Source organism: Anas acuta, chromosome 7, assembly GCF_963932015.1.
Source record: "Anas acuta chromosome 7, bAnaAcu1.1, whole genome shotgun sequence".
Lineage (NCBI taxonomy): Eukaryota > Metazoa > Chordata > Aves > Anseriformes > Anatidae > Anas > Anas acuta.
The window spans coordinates 1,432,232-1,448,605 of NC_088985.1; the positions used below are offsets into that span (position 1 = coordinate 1,432,232).

Here is a 16,374-nt window from a genome sequence, read left to right on the forward strand (position 1 = left end):
TCCCCATCATCCCTGTCAGGGCTGTGGCTGTCTTCTGCCCTACATTCATGGATTGATTTGCTTTGAAATCACAGTGCAGGATCAATGGGGAAAGATGGGTCCTGACTGTCAAACTGGAGCGGACCAAGGCACGTTACAAGGTGTGGCAATGGGTCTGCTCTTTAAACATAGCCATAGTAAAAAAAAATTAAAAACGCTTATCATTTAGAGACTTGGAGGTCGCTTCTTGCATCTTACTTTTACAGTACAGAAGCCACACTTCCATGAGTAAGACACCTTCTGAGGAAACTGATCGTGGAAGTCTGTACTCTGGGGCAATGGTAGGGCAATTCTGGTTGGGCTCATCTAGAGGCACTGTCCTCCCTGCAGGATGTAAGGCTAAGGTTTCATTCATAGCCAAGTGTCCCACAACACCTGAAAAGTGAGAACATTATCACAAGTCTTGCAAGACACTTAGGCCTCTCAAATCTCATATACAGCTCTTGCTAAACATCAAGGAGAGGCCCTTGAGAATGATCACATAATCATGGCATCAAAGAAATGTTGGTGGGAATGGATCTCCAGAGATCTTTATCCAGTGTCCCACTAGAAGCAAGACTATCCCCAGTACTGGATCAGAGTGGCCCTGACTTTGAGCAGTTAAGTTTTGGAAACTCCGCAGGGTGGAGATCCCCCAGCTCTGTGGTGACTGTCCTGGGGCTGCTCCTCACTCTCAAGAAGCATTTCTACAGGTCTACTGTCAACATCCAAAGGCACAACATTGTTGTCCCTTACCACATTATGTGCTGCACCAGAGAGGCTTTTGTCTCTAACACCTTTTGCGCTCTGAGATGTCACAGGCTGCTTGCAGACCCCTCTCAGCCCGCCTGTGGCCAGACCCAATAAACTCAGCTCTGTCCACCTCTCGTAGAGACGCTGCAACTTTACCAGCCTGTATTGGGCCTCACCAGTGTCTCACAACCGTTTTGCACTGGGGAGAGCAGAACTGGACCTGGCAGCCAGGTGTGACCTCCCTTGTGCCAGAGATAACTGACTGAGATCAGGTGGCCATGTTTCCACTCCTGCAGCCTAGTCTGAAGCCCTCTGTCTTTGCAGCACACTGTTGGCTCATACACAGTTTGATACCCACCACCTCTCCCAGGTCCTTTTCAGAAAGGCTATTATGCCACAGCTCCTAGTGAGTGTGTTATCATGCCCCTCATCCAGGGCTTTCTGTCACCCACACATACTTAAGTTAGGTGTTTGGTCCTGAAACAGAAAGATGTCACACATCCAAGAGTCCTCACCCACTTCATGGAGCTTTTTCTTGCAACACATTTACTCTATCTGCTAACAGATAATGGTCACCAAGTGAGCACAGAGTGTTCTATACTATTCTTGTTTAGGTGCTTTCACCACCTATTGCACTCAAGTTTAATAATCTTTTTCCATAAAATCAGTGTCAAAGGTTCTGTCTTGATCCTTAATATTTCTGTTTTGGTTATCTTAATACTCTTCTCTTGTCAATACCTTCTTATTTGCCTCCACCAGGACACAGTTTACCAAGAAAATGCACCAAGAAACTCTACCGATGTAGACTTTCTTTATCAAGAAACTCTACTTAACTTTCTCACAAATTAAGCTGCCAGTGAGAATCCAGATAAACCTTCAGTAAAATAAACCATTCCTAAGCAAACTTAATGTATTTGGTCATTTGGTCTTACACAAAACATTTATGAAGTTTGAGAAATCTCGTTTTCCTAAATAAACAAGCAACAAACCACTGCTCAGCCCACTGGCAGAGATATAATTGCATGATCCATCAGATTATTTTAGAGGAAAGCAGCTACAATCAATTTCCAATCAGGACCTCATGCCTCTGAGCAAGGCTGAATGCAAAGCTCGGGAGCACCCTGGGCCCAAGGACCACAGAGGACTACAGCTTCTACAGCTTTGCCACAGCTATGTCCTAAGTACCAAAAAGAAAGGCACAGCTGTGAAGTGCTTCCTGAGCTATCTGGTTTTACATCAATCTGTTGCAAGATGTGTGCTGAAGCATCAGGTTATAGTGTCTCCCATGCTCCCATGATCCTATCTGCAGTTCTCTGGCACTTCTACCCTCACCTATGCAGCTCAGTAAGGACAGTAATCCAACCATTTCACAGTCACACACTCTCCAGGCTGGCAGGACAGGAATGTGTTTTCCTGAATGGTGGCCACAAGGCAAACTGTTGGCAGTGTGTTAAAGGTGGAAGGGGCAGTTCTACAAAGACAACAGGTGAGGTGAAGTTCCTTCAGCTTCTGACTGTGGGCTCCAAGAAGCCGCAGCAGCAAGCTAATAAATTCAGAACATGCTGGTTGTCGCCTACTGGTATCCACTAGTGTGCTATGACCATCATCAAGAAAACTTCATCCTTCTCCAGGTGCCAACCTGCCACCGCCCCTCAGCATTATCTACTCCACTCTCAATACATTGGGATCCCTCTTTCCTAACACTAAGCCATAGCTTCTTGCCAAAATCAAGCTAGTGCCAGGTATGGTTACAGGAAAATTCTAGGTGCTGGCGATGGCCCATCAGCACTTTCTGGAAGCTGTCACACCCTCAAGTCGTTCTGGCTGGGCAGCACCTTCAGGTGGGCAGGTTTTGATTACTTTAGAAGCTGATCTTCATCAGGGTGGATCAAGCCCCAAGCACTCCTGGATAACCGGTGCAGGGATGGCTTAGCATGCACCGTATCCTTCATGATACAGTGCCGCGGTGCACTTCCCAGGCTGAATGCTGTGGGACAGTTTCCCATGACAGGTCAAGCTCGGTGGATGAGTTCTAGCACACATCCCACCCATGCTCCTGATTGCAGCGTACTGCCTCCCCTGGCTCAAACACCACGCTTGATCAGCTACGCTAAACCTAAGGGCTCGAAAACAAGCAAACAAAACCCAAGGCAGCCTTGACAGCCCAGGCGCGGGGTTATGGGCCCAGGGGCGGGGCCGCAGCCGGCAGGGGGCGGTGCCTCCCGGCGGGGCGGAGCGGGGCGGAGCGGGGCGGAGCGGGGCGGAGCGGGGCGGAGCGGGGCGGAGCGGGGCGGAGCGGGGCGGAGCGGGGCGGAGCGGGGCGGAGCGGGGCGGGCGATGGAGCGGGGCGGAGCGGGGCGGAGCGGGGCGGGCGATGGCGCGGGTGCTGGTGCTGGGCGCGGGGCTGACGGGCGGCGCCTGCGCGGCGCTGCTGCGGGGGGCGGTGCGGGGTCGCGTCGCCGTGTGGGACAAGGCGCGCGGCGCAGGTGGGCCCGGCGGGACGGGGCTGGGGGCGGCCGGGCGGGGCGGGGCGGGGCGGGGCGGGGCGGAGCTGATCTGATCTGATCTGATGTGATCTGATCTGAGCGTTGCTTGCAGGGGGCCGCATGAGCACGAGCCGCAGCGAGCGGGACGCCGCCTGCAGCGCCGACCTGGGAGCGCAGTACATCAGCCCGCGGGCGGGGCGCGGCAGGTGAGCGGCTCCGCACCCCGATTGCCCTGTGCCCCCCCGCGGCGGCTCCCCCGGCCTTTGCCTTCGCCCCCCGCCCCCCCTCTCCGCCCTGTGGCCGGTCGGGGGCTTTGCTGCGTCGTGTCCGGTCGTGCATAGTCTGACTGAAAAGCAGGGAGACTACGGAACAGTTTTTTATTGATTCGGCAGTCGGGCTTCTCATCTTTAATTGGAGAAAGTATTGACAGCTGGCGTTGGTTTTCACGCAGTGTTTTCATCTCTGTCACTTGCTCTTTTTAAGCTTCTTCGATGAGCTTCTGTCTCACGGCATCTTGAAACCGCTGACTGCACCCATTGAAGGAATGGTAGAGAAGGAAGACTCTTGCAATTACATGGCACCTCAGGGCATCTCCTCAGTTGTCAAGTATTATTTAAAGCAGTCAGGTAATTTTTAGATGCCTTTGTTTGCAATTAAGGTTTTTAATTCCGATGTTTTTGATGGCGTTCTTGAATGTTCTAGTTGGAGATTTAAATTTGAAAAATTGCTCAAGTTCCTTATTTGTTTATATATGTCTTGAAGTTACTGAAGTAGTTAAATGTATCTGAGAGCTTTGGAAATTTCCAAGTCCTGCAGGTGCTTCACTGACTTCAGCTGCACTGCAGGCGTATGAAAAATGTCTACAGATGTAAGGACTGTTGGACCAGTAGCCAAGATTATGGTTATCCTGTTTGGTTAGCAAGTCCTACGCAGTTAGGACAGAAATAATGTAGTGGGAGTAAGATGACACTGTGTTTGCACAGATAATTGAGAAGATATTTAAGCTGCATACAACTTGAATAAAGTGAGTGCTGTTTTTTTTCCACGAGCAGCTGGGAGCACAGTGGTGAGTTACATCCTGTGTTTTGAAGAAATGAGAACTTAGTATGTAAACCTTCCGTGTTGAAATCTCTTCAGAAAAGACTTGAAGAGAAGAATACCTGCTAGTTTTAACTGTAACTACTACAGTAGGTGGAATGTGGCAGAACCATGTTATACTGCTTAGTGAACTGATCTAACTCTGGTTTGAAGAATGTTAGTTTTATGAACAGTCAAGCTTTGCACGTCTTATGGGACTTCTTTCTTTTAACTAGCTGTTTTTTTGAGTCCCTAATCTTTCACATGATTGTGCTACTGTCTTCCTATATGTGAGATATGCAAAGGGGGACAGTTCTGTCTTTCAGCTCCTGGATGTATGCTTTGGACCCTTACCCTGTGCCACATCCTGTGCTCCTCCAATTTCACGCTGAGGTGGTTCAGCTCACTAAAGCCACAAGAAGTGAACCTGTCCGAGAGCAGCTGATAGTTTTCCACCTGTTTATTGAGCTGAATCATGTCAGTAAGGAGTCAGATGAATGCCAGCCCTAGTACAAGAGAGTTAAAAGAATTTTTCAACCAGTAAGGATCTCTTCTTTAAATGTCCTATGGTGGCTGTTAAATTCAGCAACCTAATTTGTGAAACTTTGCCCGAAGATCATCTGTGTGCTTTGCTGTTTAAAAGCTATCCACTTACTAAGGGAAACTACTGTGTATTTCTCCATGGAATCCAGTTACAAGTATTTAACTCTTCTTTTTTGAACCAGGTGCAGATGTCTTCTATGAATACCACGTAACTCACATCTCTCTTCGAGATGGGAAATGGGAAGTCTCCAGGAAAACAGGACCACCAGAACTCTTTGATGTAGTTATTCTCACAATTCCTGTTCCACAAATTCTTCAGCTACAAGGTGACATTGTAAACAGTAAGTTTGTACCTCAGAACTGCAGGTATTGAGCCTGAAATGGTGATTGATTCATGTATAGTAAAAAAAAAAAAAAAAAAAAGCCCTCAACAGTCTGAGCTGCCTGTTAATTTCTGCTAGAGTATGATGAATCTCAAACTGATAGGAGATGGGTAGTTGCGGGGCTATATGTGTTGTGCATGAGCAGTAATACTAGATGGAAAATCTGCGATTTAATTTGGGGGGGGGCTTCCAAAACAGGATAGGCTTTCTGTAACTTGAAAATAGTTATCAAAATGGACAAGATCCTCAGCTAGTCTGGACCTGGTTGTTTCCTTGTTGCTACCTCTTTGTGGAAGTCTGATTTTTTTGTGTTTTTTTTTTTCATTGCTGCCCTTGGTATGTTTGCACTTGGGATGACCCAGGGAGTAAGACTTGAATAACGTATGTGCTGCAGGGAAAATCCTTGGGGCATTCAGTGGGACTAAAATCATATGGAATCATATGGCCTTCAGGGGACAAAAAAGCAGGGAGCAGGGCTCTTTGATCTGTAGTCTAGAAGATGAAAGCATCTCAGACCCTCTGGCTTGTTTGCTGTTTCTGGCTGTCCCCTTGGGGGTTGTATTTCCCAAACATGATTAAGTCTCAGTTAAACTTTGCTTAATTGGGGTAAATGTGTTTAACAGTGCCATGGAGGCTTAGGAGGAGCAGCTCTGTGCTGAGAGAGGAATGTAAGCTCCAGTCTGAACAGCTTTCCTCGCTTAGGTGTGTTATCTCGGCCTGTGGCTTGCAGCACCAGCTTTTCTCTGAAATTCAGCTGGTGAGCCCTGCTCAGTGCCTGTCCACAGCATGCTCCCTGCAGCATGAGGTGCCGCCTTGCAAGGGAGCAGATTTGATGCAGTTACCATGGACCTGATCCACATTAAGGAGCCCTTGCAGAAGGGCCTCATGAGGATTTCCAGGAGAGGAAGTCCTCGTTTCTCAATGCAGCTCTTACGGTTGATGCTGAGCAGAGGCCAGGAAGCCTAGCCAGGCCTGTGCTGGCTTTGGAAAGCCATGTGAAGTGCACTGGGGTGTGGATTTATCACCTCAGCTGCAGTGTTGTACCAAGAACATGCTGCATCTGGCTCATAAACTCTCATTGAATGGAGTGTGTTGGCAGCAGTGCTGCCACATGACTGTTCTGAGTCAGTTCTGGTCTGACAGGGCTTGTTGCCTCTTTGCTGCCAGATCCCAAAGTAGACGCTTTAAAATGCATGGGTTTTCTACTCTCTGGTTTGTAGCAGCTCTACCAGCACTCTAAAGATGAAGAACTGATCTTGGCTCCTTGTGTTGTGCTGTATCTTGGATTTTAATGCGTTTAAATACACGTGTGCTTCGAAGGTGTTTGCCATCATGGCTAACTCTCAAGCTACTCCAGTTCAATTTGGTCAGCTCACATGTGTCAGGGCTTCAAGCACCTCAGCAGTCCAGACTCTACAAATGTATTGGGACAGGCCTAAGAAGATAGCAGTTTGCTTGGTGGTGCGACTAAAAGGGCAAATACTGCACTGTGGTGGCTCTGTCCAGCGTCCCTTCCAACAGGGATTGATAGTGAATGTCCTGGGAAGAGAAAAGAGTAAGTGGTAGTACTGTCTGATAATATAAGGTAAAAATGTATTGTTTCATGAAAATCATGTACTTGGTACCCTACTTGCTCAATGTCACTCTGAGAGCAGTGTCTAGAGGAACGTTCTTGGGTATTGATTGCATTCTTCACTTTGTTAAAGCAGCAAGTGAAAATGTGGGAATAGATAGACTGATTTAGTGGAGTTAGGCGTAGATTCCTTGGCATCTTGAAAATAATTTCCAATTTACATGGCCACGTAAAAGATGAGTATTCTGGAATAAACTGGATTTAATACACATTTAATTACCATGCGGTTTCAGTGGATGGGGACTGAGTGAAGATTAAGTATCTGTGGCATATGTACATCATATGACTTTATGGGCACTCTGAGGCTCTTACATTGGTTGAGAATGCTTTGAAACATTTTGAAATAATGGTAATATAAAGAAAGGAAAAAAAAGATAAAATTTACCAGAAACCACTGAAAGCAGAAAACCTTCAAGTATGTACCAACCGTGCATTTCTGCCCCCTTTTGAAAACATTGTTAGGGCAATTTGTTTTGAAAATTGAATCCTTCCATGTCCAACAAGAAGGCAAGTCCCCTTCAGAAGATGTAGTTAAGGTGAATGGTTCATTTCACCTGCTCTGGTGCTGGAACTGTCAGATGTTGTGAAAAGCATCTTTGTCTTCTGTATAACTGCAGGATTAACTTCTACCCACGGGAACCCAGCAAGTCTTGTCTTCTCCTTCCTTTCTCCCCAGTTCTTTTTCTCTCTCTGTCTTTACTCTGTGTGGGACTAGTTTCTTTGCCAAATAGAGATTCCCAACCGTTAATTTTTCATCTCAAGCAACAGGACCGACTCCCCATACTCTGGAGTTCCCCAGCATTAGATCTCTTGGCTTCTGTGCTACTATTTCTATAGGCTAAGAAGCAAGGGGAAAATAATCAGGAGAATATAAGGGAGATGTTCCAGTGCCTGAACAAGGTCTAGGTATTGGATCCTTCTTGACTTCCAAGGAGTCAGGGTGCATTACTGTATCTCCAGATCTCAGTCTTATATCGACTGGATGTCAAAGAGCTGAGTTTTGCTGACAGAGAATTAGGGTTTCCTGGGTCTGTCTCACTTGAGAGTTAACATGCAGTTTTGTGGTGAGTTCAGACAGGTGTAACTGGACAGCTGCTGAAAGGAATAGTCCTTTCCTCTCTGTGCTGATGTTGTCCTGCTTTTGCTGCCTGTCAGCATTAGTGAGTGGGTGTCACACTGCAAGTCAGATCTGCTCCCTGTTCTGACCCTGAGCTGACTGTGACAGTGTAAAATGCATTTTTTTTCACTCGGCTTTATGACCTGATCTGACTTGATGAGTGTCTGCCTGCTTGCTAGTGTTGTTAGCCTGCACATCTTCTGGACCTGCCTCCTTCTAAGGAGAGGAGGACAGTCTCTTGTGTGCTCTGACTTTCCAAGTGCAAAGAAAAAATATTGCGCTTCTAACGAGAAACATATTTGTACATTTGCAATGTATGAACTGGCAATTGCAACTCCTCCTGGAAGGGGAGGTTTCTGCTTCTCATTGCAGACTTCCCCCTTGCTGTCACTCAGGGTGGGAGGAATCACTTCACTTCTCACTGTGCTCTGCCACAGCTGAAGCAGGAGGTGCCTCAGATACATCCAACCGGAGGAAGGGGCTGACTTTCTGCTTCTAGCAGCAGCCTGTGAGGTCTGCTCAGATGGAAGTGCAACTGGCCTGAGACTGCAGGCAATGGGATTAAAGTGAAGGGGGGATTTAGGAGTAACTCTACCTTAACTGTTGATCCTGAGGTCTTTATAATATAGAAGACAGACACAGAGGCTAAATTAAAGACATAGACTGGCAAACTTGTGGTGATGTTAACTCTGCCACTGTTCTGGTTGTGATGAGCAGCGTCAACAGAGAGCGCTTTGGCCATTTCCCTAGCAGTGATTGTAGGCCGTGTTACAACCAGCCTTCACTACATACTCTGCTTTGCCTTGGTGTTGCTATCCCTGTTTTGACAATTTCTTAATTAGTGGCAGCTACTTTAAAGATCTTCAATATCCTTGACTGTTCTCCTCCACCACTTCCTCGGTGAGGTTGCCATTAGGGAAGTCTTTTCACATCAGTTTTGCTACATGCTGGAGACTCAAGTGCTCCCCTTGGACCCGTATTTTGATTGATGAGTTGTTAGCATTAATGTAAAGATAAAGGCTGTAAAATAAGTGATGGTGCATGGGAACAGCTGTGTGGAATAGGTGAGGCTTTGATCCAGTAGCAAGCACTGGAATTAACCTTTGATACACCCTTGTTTAAGAACCCAAGTTGGAGTGTTCAAATGGCTAATCAGAAGTGGAAAGTCGCCTCAACAGAAATTCACCCTTTTGTTGCGGAAGTCTGGAGCTTAACTCTCATACTAGTACTCTCCCCAGCTTGAGAACACTTAAGTGTTTCTATATTGTATTTTTAAACAGTGGTCCCATAAATGCTTGCCTTAAATATGTAGTATGTTTCTTTAGCAACAGAATAGTTTGGGCACCTATGGCAATGCTTTCAAAGATGTGTCCTGAAAATTAGGCCCCTGTATTTGTCGGTAAGTGCTTCAACAAAAGCATCCTACAGGTGCACATTGTGGGTTCCTCTCCCTGGCAGAGTTGCTGTGCATGACTGTGCTGAACAGCTGTGACCTGGCAATCAGCTTAATCTTAACGTAGGTGCCTTTAGGTCTAGTGACTGATCTGGGCTTAGACTGGCAAATGTTTATTGCCTTGGTTATTATTTTAGACATCTTTAATATTCTGTTGCATAATACAAATGGGAGCAGGTTTCTAAATTTGAAACAGCAAAATTTTACCTGTAGTGAGATGACTTACTAGTTCTTGCATTTGCGTTCTGGCTTCAGAAATGAAGGCGAGCAATAGGGAAAACCACACCTTCTTCAGGGAGGCATTCTTCCCCATCCCATTCTTTCCCCTTCTAAAAATCACTTTCATGTGATATTCAGAGAACTAAGATTTTGAAATGGCAGGAGAGGCATACTTCCCATCCCCAATTTTATGTTCAGTGGCAAAGTTTCCATTTTAATACTTAAAGCTCTGCAGACAGAATCTTTTGTTAGGCTGGTATATTAGTTTGGGTCTTTTCCCTGTTTTTTAACCTCTTTGAGACTGAACATTGTCAATGTGGTGTCCATCCACAAGAAGGGCCAGAAGGTAGACCCGGGGAACTATAGACCTGTCAGTTTGACCTCAGTACCAGGGAACCTCATGGAGCAGATTATCTTGAGTGTCATCACGTGGCATTTGCGGGGCAACCAGGTGATCAGGCCCAGTCAGCATGGGTTTATGAAAGGCAGGTCCTGCTTGACGAACCTGATCTCCTTCTATGACAAAGTGACGCGCTGGGTGGATGAGGGAAAGGCTGTGGATGTGGTCTACCTTGACTTCAGCAAGGCTTCTGACACCGTCTCCCACAGCATTCTCCTCAAGAAACTGGCTGCTCATGGCTTGGACTGGTGTACACTTCGTTGGGTTAGAAACTGGCTGGATAGCCGGGCCCAAAGAGTCGTGGTGAATGGAGTCAAATCCAGCTGGAGGCTGGTCACTAGTGGCGTTCCCCAGGGCTCAGTACTGGGGCCAATCCTCTTAATATCTTCATCAATGATATGGATGAGGGGATCGAGCGCACCCTCAGTAAGTTTGCAGATGACACCAAGTTAGGCAAGTGTGTGGGTCTGCTTGAGGCTCTGCAGGAGGATCTGGATAGGCTGCACCGATGGGCTGAGGCCAACTATATGAAGCTGAACAAGGCCAAGTGCTGGGTCCTCCACCTGGGGTGCAATAACCCCAAGCAGAGCTACAGGCTGGGAGATGAGTGGTTGGAGAGCTGCCAGGCAGAGAAGGACCTGGGAGTATTGGTGGATAGTCGGCTGAATATGAGCCAGCAGTGTGCTCAGGTGGCCAAGAAGGCCAACGGCATCCTGGCTTGTATCAGAAGCAGTGTGGCCAGCAGGGCTAAGGAGGTGATCGTCCCCCTGTACTCGGCTCTGGTGGGGCTGCACCTTGAGTACTGTGTTCAGTTTTGGGCCCCTTACTACAAGGACAGCAGGGTGCTTGAGCAAGTCAAGAAAAGAGTGACGAAGCTGGTGAGGGGCCTGGAGAACAAATCTTACGAGGAGCGGCTGAGGGAGCTGGGCTTGTTCAGCCTGGAGAAAAGGAGGCTCAGGGGTGACCTTATTGCTCTTTACAGATACCTTAAAGGAGGCTGTAGTGAGGTGGGGGTTGGTCTATTCTCCCACGTGCCTGGCAACAGGATGAGGGGGGATAGGCTAAAGTTGCGCTAGGGGAGGTTTAGGTTGGATATTAGGAAGAACTTCTTTTCCAAAAGAGTTGTTAGGCATTGGAATGGGCTGCCCAGGGAAGTGGTTGAGTCATCATCTCTGGAGGTCTTGAAAAGGCGTTTAGATGTTGAGCTTAGTGATATGGTTTAGTGGAGGACTTGTTAGTGTAAGGTCAGAGGTTGGACTAGGTGGCCAGCATTTATCAATTTTTAAGTGAAGACAGTGACTTGCTATGGTCAATCCTTTTACATTTATTCACCTTTGTTCATCTTCATTTTCAATCTTTATTAATTTCTTCTGCAACCATCATGCCTAGATGGATATATCAGGTGCATGTTTAGAAATAGCAGAGAGAAGTAATACTAGTCCTACTGTAAGTCATAAGCTTTGATGTATCTTGAATTGGTAGGCTGTGAAATGGGCATTGTTAGGACTCTTTGGTATACTGGTACCTGATGAAATTACCATTCACTGGTTTGCTTTGGTTGGTTTCAATTCAGAAATTGTGTGTGTTTTGTCTTTATTAGAAATTGCAGTAGAATTGCCAAACAAAAATAATCAAAAGAAAAAAAAATCTTTTTGCAGTGTGTTCATTTTCCTCTGCTTTCTCTTCTTTATATAACGTGGTATGACAAGAGTTGTTGGCTTTCTGAGCTTTCTAAATAGTTCAGGTCGAGGCAGAAGGGGAAAATGGTTAGCTCCTTGCAACATGTTTGGAACAACAGTAGGTGGCAGCAATCAAATAATACTTGGGACATTCTGTTTGCATGACTGTATCTACTGGGCTTACACGTATTTGGACTTTGCATATTTTGGTAGTAATTATTGTGGTTATGTGGAAATTAAAGATGAATAAATGTGTTTGAGTTTTGTAATTTAAATTCAGCGTCAAAAGAAGAATAAACGTGGTTAAAAGCAGAAACTTTGAAAGTAAAAGGTCTAGATTTTACAAATACTTATCTAATAGTATTTCAGACATGCTGGTCTGTTTTATTGGTTGCTGTTGTTAGAAGAATCAATAGTTGCAATTTTGCTCATTTTCAAATGAGCTCAACGAACTTATCTTTCAGCTCTGTTTTTAGTAAGAAGTTTGCAATTAAAGATCTCAAGTAGCTTTTATTTGTGTGTTCTGAATATTTGTGTGTTCAGAATGTTTGTGTTAAGTTGCTTTACTTGGAATTTATAATTACAGTTATGCGTGTTTTGTTTTAAGCCTGACCTATTTTTTCATCAGTGTAAATGTCCCACATGTTTTAAATAATACAAGCTGATGAGAAGACATGAATAAAATAGGACTACCTTTACACAGGGAAGCTTTAAAATGTGAATTAGGAATGAAAAGTTAGAGTTTTGCATCAGTCCCAAGTTCTTGCTGAGCGCTTTCTCTGTATGAGTTTATTTTTGGATAGGATGATGGTAAATTCTCCATTTTGTAATTCCAGTTTCAAGCAATCTTAGCAGGGCTTATCCAGACCTTGAGTTTACACTTGTTACCTAACATATCTAAAATGTCTAATGTAAACACATACACCGAATTGTTAGTTACTTATTGGGCCCTAGAAACTGAGGTCACACAGTGCAAATATTTGTGCTTTCTGGAAATACTACTAAGTTACTAATTTTGCATGAGAGTAGTTGTTGATATTAATGCGATCTTTTAAAAACACATCGTTCATTTGAAATGGGTGCATCCCAGTTCTGACTGAGGTTGTCATCTTGGAAGGATCAGTGTTGGTAAAACAGGATAAAATTGCTGTCACTGATGGAGACGTGACAGTGGCTATTCGGATTCTTAGTGCTCTGGCAGAAACGCATGATGTCTTACTCTGACATGAAACCCTGTGCTCTTGCCTATGGGAGAGATGTTGGAATGATGTGCCAGGATAGACAGCTCTCCTTAGCTGTAACATTCCTCTTACAGTGTGTTTGGTTTCTGGCTGTGATTTTTTCCTATCATTCAGTGAAGGTCCTGTCCCTGCCTCCCTCCGCTAGTGCCAGCTCTGGTGCTTACCTTCTGCTGCAGCAATTTGTTCCCTCCTGTAGGTAGATCTGACCTGCCAATCCAGGAAGTATATCTATATATATACACATGATATTGTTTTTGTTGCGTTGAGGAGTTAGGAACCACAACATTGGCTTTAAAGCAGGCTAAGCTGTTATACGCTCTCTGCCTTCTGCAGCTCAGGTATAGCCTTCCTGCTTAGAGAATACCTTAAAAAAAGAAAAAAAAAAAAAAAGACTACTGAAGCTGAAATCACAATATCAGGAAAAATCACAGTATGCCGTGCATGCTATTTTTTTTAATAGGGAGTGATTATAATAGACTTCTTCCCACAGTTGTTAATAGAACACATTAAAAGCCTATCAAAAGTTAAACATACTGCCACACTGATTCCAGTGACCCTCTTCATCTGAGAAGTCTGAGGATTGAGCTAGATGTTTGTGAGCATGAGAGGTTTGCAAAGGAGAATGAAATAGCATAGTATTAGATAAAGGACTACTTCGCATTTTATTGTCAGTCAACACTGCCACAATTTTGTCTGGTAAAAAGCTGTAATTTTGATTTAACAGATTTCAAATCTGGAGAGGAAAAAAATCCAATACAATGGATTTTTTTACAAGGATACAGTGCTGGAAAAGAAAAAGCCTGCTGCCTTTGTCTTCAGAATGGAAGGGAGTGGGGCAGCTGCTTCCCACTCTAGGGGAGCCTCCAGTTTTCTTTGGCCTATCAAGGATGACAGCTCCTAATAGGAAACCTGCAGAGGGGTCACACACCATCAGAGCATCTCTCTTTGGTGCCTTGTAATGTTACAGAAATGTTTCCTTCAGCAGTCCTCTATTACTTGCTCTACCCTTCCTCCAGCAAGGCAGTTGTATCAGCACAACTGTCTCTGGGACCACAATAATGTAGCTTCCTCCCCCACCCTTGCCCCAAAAGGTTATTTTTAGCAGGATTGTGTGTGTGATCTTCAGTTCACCATGTGGTCCGCAGACTCACTGGCACAATATGCACTTTGAGCAAGGGGAGGAGAGCAGCACATGATCTGTGCAACTGATTGAGCCATATAGGCAAAGAAATGCTCATGAATCTGTGGTTTGAATGCTAAGCTTAGATTTCCTGTGTAGTCCCAGGAGAGATTCAGAGCAACTGCACCTTAAACAGGCAGCAGATTGTGCTGATTTAGCTGAATTGCTTTTAAAAAATTACTCTTGACTTGTGAGGCAAATCTGCTTTTCTGTGTTGAAACATGTAGTTTATCATACTCTGGCTATCTGTAAGTATTGTAACCTGAACATGCCTCTCTTCCTGCCCTTACTGTCTGTGTTGGTTGGCAGAATGCTGCAACACCAGGGGACGTAATCATGGAAAATTTATTTAATGCCTGTTTAGCAACTTCATGTTGCTCCAGTAGTATATCTCCAAATGGAGAATTGGCACCCTAGGAATATCAGATCAGCTAAACATGAGCCCATGTGTATATGCACACGTTAGCTTTTTTCTAAATAATAAAGGTGATGGTATTTGAACACAGGACGTATTCGGAACAGAAGAAATAAATGCTCTGAAATTTGTTTATCTAAACAATAAACAGATACCTCTCAGTTTTTCCCAACAGACAGTCTTTGGTACTGTCTAGGGATTGTGTTTAGACAGAAATCTTTCCAAAGCTGTGAGCCTAAAGAAAAGAAGTTTCCCTGCCACAAAATGTGAACAAACTGAACAGTTCTGAAACTTCTTCATTCATGTTTCTTGGGACATGTGTTTAATGAGCTGATTGTTTCTGTGTTGTGAGAAGCCTGGATGTGCTACTGAGAACTACCTCTTCGGTAGGTCTAGCCAAGGGATTTATATTAGACTTTAAATTTACGTTAAGGATTTAAAAATTTTTTACAGTAGATTTTTGGGAGACAGTGATAATGTAGTTCTTCACCTTTCACTTTGAGTAAATTCTTTTTGTTTGAAATTTTGCTCATCTATAGGTGGGGGCAGTGGTTAAACTTGTATGGAGACATGTTTAGAAAAGATCTCTCTCCTTTCCTGTTACCATACCTGCTAGGCATATGTGGGAAAGACATGGGCTAAGGTGACCCTAGGCTACCTCTGAGGATTTTATAGACATTTTGAAATGAAACCTACAACTTGAATGTATTTATGGAGTTGAAAATCTTTTTAAGTCTAGTGTATGTTTGCAGTAGTCTTAATTGCAGATGTTTCATCTTTGTTTTACCAAAAAAAAAATCACATTATCATTATCACATAATCTCATTACAATCAGATAGGCAGATGGAACACTTCACTGGAACACTTTTTTTTAATGCTCTGTGCAGTGCCTCTAGACTAGATGCATTTTCTTGGATTCCTACAGAATTTTAATAGCTGTTGTTCACTCACACCACTGTAATTGAGACTACTTTTTATAAAGTTTACCTTTACCTCACACTGATAACATCTGTAAACCTTTATTTTGCAGAAGTATTACAGTGCATATTGTTGGTCTTGAATGTGTCTGATGGGTCAGCTCACTGATGTGGCTGAAAACTAACACTAGGGGAAACATCCCATAACAAAAAAGGTTTGTGCTTGCCTCAGCAAGTTGGTCCAACTTAGTCTGTGATTGCGTGAGCTCTAGAGCTTAGCAACCCAAGAGAGATGGGAATGCCCTCTGTGGTGAGAAATCTGCGGTCAGGACGGTAGAAGCTGAAACTTCAGGATAAAGGTGTGTTTCCTTTACCCCTTCGTATACCCTGTTCTTTGCTCCTTGAGCAATGGCCTCTTCCTTCTGTAATTTCAATCCAGAATATTATAATCTGATAGTATTTTAGCTGCGGTGTATTATAAGCCCACATTTACTTTTGGCTGCCTTGGCACTAGTCTTATTTAAATGCCACCTTTCCAGAGATACTCAAAACACTGTGAAGGTCTCCTGTGACTGTGTTCCGTTTGAAAAAATAAAATTTGTTCAGACTAGTGTAGTTCTCACCTCATATGAAGACAGAATCTGTCTTCCTTACCCAGTGTTTCAGAAATTACTGATGATACTGTGTTCTTCAGGTTTACTTCAATTTCATTGTAGCATGATTTTTTTTTTTTCAAAACTTTGTTAATGTCCATGTCATGTTTGTGAGAATGAATTCTGTTCCAGGACTTCTAATTACAAGACCAATCCAACTGTTCTGACCCACATGAGTTTCCTGAAGGCTAGCAGATGACCATTGGT

At 44.5% G+C, this 16,374-nt stretch overlaps 1 protein-coding gene across 6 annotated transcripts in view; it reads left to right on the forward strand.

Moving 5' to 3' along the window:
• Positions 1-3,116: 3,116 nt before the first annotated feature.
• Positions 3,117-16,374, forward strand: part of RNLS (renalase, FAD dependent amine oxidase) — an 89,466-nt gene continuing 76,208 nt past the window's right edge. For 5 of the 6 annotated variants that reach the window (XM_068687864.1, XM_068687862.1, XM_068687865.1 and 2 more), the window contains exons 1-4: positions 3,117-3,257; positions 3,370-3,463; positions 3,741-3,883; positions 5,060-5,218. In XM_068687864.1, coding sequence (XP_068543965.1) covers positions 3,146-3,257; positions 3,370-3,463; positions 3,741-3,883; positions 5,060-5,218 — 508 coding nt within the window. In that variant the 5' untranslated portion in view covers positions 3,117-3,145. The remainder of the gene's footprint in view (positions 3,258-3,369; positions 3,464-3,740; positions 3,884-5,059; positions 5,219-16,374) is intronic. The other variant, XM_068687861.1, reaches the window with a different exon arrangement.